This window comes from Nicotiana tomentosiformis, chromosome 2, assembly GCF_000390325.3.
Source record: "Nicotiana tomentosiformis chromosome 2, ASM39032v3, whole genome shotgun sequence".
NCBI lineage: Eukaryota > Viridiplantae > Streptophyta > Magnoliopsida > Solanales > Solanaceae > Nicotiana > Nicotiana tomentosiformis.
Window position 1 is genome coordinate 150,913,158 of NC_090813.1, and position 6,000 is coordinate 150,919,157.

The 6,000-nt window shown below is 44.4% G+C and overlaps 1 protein-coding gene across 1 annotated transcript; it reads right to left on the reverse strand.

Moving 5' to 3' along the window:
• Nucleotides 1–1,060: 1,060 nt before the first annotated feature.
• LOC138905864 (uncharacterized) lies at nt 1,061–5,079 on the reverse strand. Its single transcript, XM_070194380.1, has 4 exons — nt 4,754–5,079; nt 3,972–4,110; nt 3,561–3,789; nt 1,061–1,095 (listed from the first exon to the last, which is right to left on the reverse strand). Exons 1-4 carry the CDS (start codon nt 5,077–5,079, stop codon nt 1,061–1,063), a joined length of 729 nt encoding a protein of 242 aa, XP_070050481.1.
• Between the last annotated feature and the right edge of the window lie 921 nt (nt 5,080–6,000).

The window sequence follows — 6,000 nt, forward strand, 5'->3', positions numbered from 1 at the left end:
AAATATTTCATGATTCACAGAGTTATTCAGACTTACAGGTTGAGTTCTTTACTCCATGTTTCTTTAATGTCTATTATATACTACTTTTCATGCCTTACATACTCAGTAATTTATTTGTACTGATGTCCCTTTTGCCTGGGAACACTGCGCTTCATGCCCGCATGTCTCGATAGATAGGTTGACAGTCCTCCTAGTAGGCTATCAGCTCAGCGGAAGGTGTTGGTACACTCTACTTGCTTCAGAGTTGCCTATTTGGTCAGTATGTTTTGGACATGTATAGATTGGTATGGCCTTTATGACTTTATGTATTATTAGAGGCTTGTAGACATATGTAATATATATGGATGATTGTATGACCTTTGTCGGCCTATGTTTTGAGTGTGCAAATGATCATGTCGGTCTTATAGGCCCATATGTCACATGTATAAGTTTGTATTCTATGTTGGGTCGTCCTATGTCAAGTATTCTCTTATGTTTAATTCTGGTTATCTCATGATGGCCTTTCCGGCTTATTTACTCAGGATAATGTCATGACCCAAAATCCTGACCTGTCGTGATGGCGCCTATCGTAGTACTAGGCAAGCCGACATTTATGAAATAACTCCAACACTTAATAGAAAACGGATTTAAAACAGTTTAAATGATAACAGCTTCTCATAAACATGATAGAAAATCTAAAATACAACGCGGAAATTGCCAACATCGGGGTGTCACTGAGTACATGAGCATCTATATATCACAAGTCTGGAAAACACTGTCTAATATAGTCTGAAACTAAATACAATATGCGGAAATGTAGGGAAGGAGAGACAAGGTCTGCGAAACACCGACAACTAGCTCGAAATCTCCAGAAGATCAATTTTGCACGGAAATCAACACCCACTATGTCCAGGAACACCTGGATCTGTACACGAAGTGTAGGGTGTAGTATGAGTACAACCAATTCAGCAAGTAACAATACTAAATAAAGAATTGAAGGTAGTGACGAGCTTTATAGTTATAGTTCAATTACAGTGATTTTTTTTAACAGGGAATGTAGGCATGCTTTCAATGTCCACAATTAAGGCCAAAACAATAATTTCATGTCAAGTTCAACTGAAACAGAGTGTAATATCTTTCAGAAATTATCAAGACAGTGATACATGGCAGCTAAGTGCAACAAATATGAAATCAAATGCATCCTCTCAAGGCCACGGTCACTCATCCTTCCCATTCACTCAATACTCGGCAATTGGCACTCGCACTCAGTAGGTACCTGCGCTTACTGGGGGTGTGTGCAGACTCCGGAGGGGCTCCTTCAGCCCAAGCGCTATAATTTGCATGGACAACTCACGTGCTGCACGAATAATTCAGGTGCTATAATATAATATCTGGATCTGCATGGACAACTTACGTGCTGCACGAACAACTCACGTGTTGCACGGACAACTCATGTGCTATAGTATAATATTTGGATCCGCACGGACAACTCACATGCTGCACGGACAACTCACGTGCTATAGTATAATACCTCATAATCAGGCCCCCGTCCTCACTCAGTCGTCAACCTCTCCAGTCTCTCGGGCTCTCAGAACTCATAATAAGCAGCCCAGACAACAATGGTATGATGCATTAAAAATGAATAATAGAGACCGAGATGTAACATACAAATAAACTATGACTGAGTACAAACAACAATTTAGCAAATAATTCAACATGTACACGACCTCTGTGGTTCCCTATAATGCCAACACGTAGTCTAAACACGATTTGTGGTTAAATTTCTCTAATACATGGAGAATGTATAGATAACAACAGACTATACAACTACACGATTCCATGGAATTTGACCAAGTCACAATTCCTACGGTGCATGCCCACACGCCCGTCACCTCAAAACCAAATACATGACATGTAATACGGGGTTTCGTACCCTCAGAATCAAATTTAGAACTGTTACTTACCTCAATACCAACAAATCTCTACTCCAATACACCCTTGCCTCGCGAAACGGCCTCTGAATGCCTCGAATCTAGCCATAAACAATGCGATAAAAATCAATACGGGCTAAAGGAATCAATTCCATAAGAAAATGCTAAAAGTCACAAAACCCGAAAGCCCTCTCAATCACGAGTCTACCCTACCAAATTTAGCAAAAACCGACACCAAATCGTCCTCCAAATCCCCAAATCAAACTCTCTAAATCCTTAGCCTTAAACTCCCAATTTACACCTTAAATACACACCAACTAGGTGGGAAAATCAAAGGGGAAGCAATATTGTTGATCAAAAATAAGCACACGGGACTTACCTCAAGAATCCCCTCGAAAACCCTCTCAAAATTCGCCTAAACCATGCTTGAAATGTTTGAAATGAAGCTAAAATCACGAACCCTTGTTTTAATCATCTACCCAGGCTTTTCGCACCTGCGGCCATATATCCGCACCTGCGGAACCTCTTCTACGGTCAATTCCCTGCTTCTGCGGAAGCCAATTAAATTCCTCAGGCCCACATCTGCGCTCCATGTTCCGCACCTGCGGAACCGCTTCTCCGGTCTTCTATCCGCTTCTACGGAAACATGCCCCTCTCTCAATTCCGCATCTGCGGAGCCTTGCTCGCACCTACGAGCTCGCAGATGCGATAATTTCCTCACACTTGTGCCCTGCCCAGGCCAGCCCAACTCTGCTTCTGCGTAAACCCAACCACATCTGCGACATCGTAGATTCAAAAATGACCTCGCACCTGTGACCTCTGCTCACCTCCTCCCTGGCCGCTTCTGCGGTTCACCTCTCGCTTCTACGAGATTGCACCTACGATCCCCACTCCGCAGGTGCGATTACACCAGAAGCTCGAGAGCTTCAACACTTCCTTAACTTCAAATCGATCCGTTAACCATCCGAAATCAACCCGAGGCTCCCGGGACCTCAACCAAACATACCAACGCGTCCTACAATACGATACGAACTTAGTCGAGCCCTCAAATCATCTCCAACCACATCAAAAACACGAATCACACATAGATTCAAGACTAATGAACTTTAAACTTCCAATTTCTACAAACGATGCCGAAACCTATCAAATCACATCAGATTGACCCCAAATTTTGCACACAAGTCACAAATGACATTATGGACCTACTCCAAATTCCGGAATCGAAATCCGACCCCAATATCAAAAAGTCCACTCCTGGTCAAATTTTCCAAAAATTCCAACTTTCGCCATTTCAAACCTAATTCCACCACGGACATTTAATTTACCATCCGGACATGCTCCTAAGCCCAAAATCACCTAACGGAGCAAACAAAACCATCAAAACTCCATTCTAGAGTCATTTACTCAAAGATCAACATCCGGTCAATCATTTCAACTTAAACTTTCAACCTTGAGACTAAGTGTCTCATTTCATTCTGAAATCACACCGGACCCGAACCGACTACCCCAGCAAGTCACATAACAGGTATAAAGTATAAAATGAGCAATAAATGGGGGGACGTGGTTACAACTCTCAAAACAACCAGCCGGGTCGTTACATCCTGCCCCTCTTAAACAAACATTCATCCTCAAACGGGTCTAGAAACATACCTGGAGTCTCAAATAGGTGTGGATATCTGCTCTGCATCTCCCGCTCGGTCTCCATAGTAGCCTCCACAACTGGCTGACCTCTCCGCTGAACCTTTACTGAAGTTATGTCCTTTGACCTCAACTTTCGAACCTGCCGATCCAAAATGGCCACTGGCTCCACATCAGAAGACAGATCACCATCCAACTGAACTGTGTTGAAATCCAAAACATGAGACGGGTCGCCGACATACTTCCAAAGCATAGAAACATGAAATACTGGATGCACACTCGACAAACTAGGTGGTAAGGCAAGCTTGTAAGCCACCTCTTCAATCCTCTGAAGTACCTCAAATGGTCCAAATACCGAAGGCTCAACTTGCCCTTCTTCCCGAACCTCATAACACCCTTCATGGGTCAAACCTTGAGGAGTACCTTCTCCCCAACCATGTAAGCAACATCACGGACCTTCCTATCGGCATAACTCTTCTGTCTAGACTGCGCCATACGAAGCCGCTCCTGAATCATCTTCACCTTGTCCAAAGTATCTTGGACCAAGTTAGTACCCAATAGCCTAGCCTCCCCAGATTAAACCAACCCACCAGAGATCTACACCGTCTCTCATACAAAGCCTCATACGAAGCCATCTGAATGCTTGACTGGTAGCTGTTGTTGTAGGCAAACTCCGCGAGTGGCAGAAAATGATCCCAAAAACCCCCAAAATCAATGATACAAGCGCGTAGCATATCCTCCAATTTCTGAATAGTGCGCACGGACTGTCCGTCCGTTTGAGGGTGAAATGTTATGCTCAACTCAACCTGGTACCAAACTCTTGTGACACGGCTCTCCAAAACTGTGATGTGAACTGCGTGCCCCGATCTGAAATAATGAACACTGGCACGCCGTGGAGGCGAACAATCTCTCGGATGTAAAATTTAGCTTACCGCTCCGAAGTATAAGTTGTCCCAACTGGAATGAAGTGCGCGGACTTGGTCAGCCAATCCACAATCACCCAAATAGCATCGAACTTCCTCGAAGTTCATGGGAGCCCAACTACAAAATCCATGGTGATCCGGTCCCATTTCCACTTTGGAATCTCTAACCTCTGAAGCAATCCGCCCGGTCTCTGATGCTCATACTTTACCTTCTGACAGTTGAGGCACCGAGATACAAACGCCACTTTATCCTTCTTCATTCTTCTCCACCAATAATGCTACCTCAGGTCCTGGTACATAGTTGCAGCACCTGGATGAATTGAATACCTTGAACTGTGGGTCTCCTCAAGAATCAACTCACGCAGCCCATCCACCTTAGGTACACAAATCCGACCATGCATCCTCAATACTCCATCATCCCCAATAGTAACATCTCTGGCATCACCGTGCTGAACCGTGTCCTTAAGGACAAGCAAATGAGGGTCATCATACTGGCACTCTCTGATGCGATCATATAAAGAAGATGGTGAAACAACACAAGCCAAAACTCTGCTCGGCTTGGAAACATCCAATCTGACAAACTGGTTGGCCAAGTCCTGAACATCCATGGCTAAGGGCCTCTCTGGTACTGGTAGATATACTAAACTCCCCAAACTCTCTGCCTTATGACTCAAGGTATCGGCCACCACATTGGCCTTTCCGGGATGATAGAGGATGGTGATGTCATAATACTTAAGCAGCTCCAACCATCTCTGCTGCCGCAAGTTAAGATCTTTCTGTTTAAATAGATGTTGTAGACTCTGGTGATCGGTGAAAACCTCACAAGGAACACCATACAAATAGTGCCTCCAGATCTTCAATGCATGAACAATAGCTGCTAACTCGAGGTCGTAGACTTGATAGTTCTTCTCATGCACCTTCAGCTATCTAAACGCGTAGGCAATCACCCTACCGTCATGCATCAATACTGCGTCGAGACCAATGCGCGATGCATCACAATATACCGTATAGGACCCCAAACCAGTAGGCAACACCAACACTGGGGCTGTAGTCAAAGCAGTTTTGAGCTTTTGAAAGCTCTTCTCACAATCTACGGTCCACCGAAATGGAGCACCATTCTGGGTCAACCTGGTCATAGGTGCTGCAACAAACGAGAAACCCTCTACAAATCGACGGTAATACCCCGCCAAGCCAAGAAAACTCTGGATCTCCATAGCCGAGGATGGTCTGGACCAACTCTACACTGCTTCAATCTTCTTCCTTGATCCCCTCACTCGATAACACATGGCCCAAAAATGCCACTAAATCTAGCCAGAAATCACACTTCGAAAATTTTGCATACAACTTCTCCTCCCTCAAGGTCTGGAGCACAATCTTCAGGTGCTGCTCATGATCCTCCCGGCTCCGGGAGTACACTAGAATGTCGTCAATAAACACAATAACGAAGGAGACAAGATAGGGCTAAAATACATTGTTCATCAAGTGCATGAATGCTGCTGGGGCGTTGGTCAGCTCAAAAGACATGACAA

Bases quoted from the DNA above. Each gene is read 5' to 3' on its own strand.
- LOC138905864 (XM_070194380.1), bottom strand. From the start codon at position 5,079: ATGGATGTTCAGGACTTGGCCAACCAGTTTGTCAGATTGGATGTTTCC. The intron at 3,790-3,971 runs GTACTCCTCAAG...ATGCTTTGGAAG, and splicing joins CTTACATGGTTGGGGAGAAG to TATGTCGGCGACCCGTCTCA. The intron at 1,096-3,560 runs GTATGTTTCTAG...ACTCTGTTTCAG, and splicing joins ACACCTATTTGAGACTCCAG to TTGAACTTGACATGAAATTA.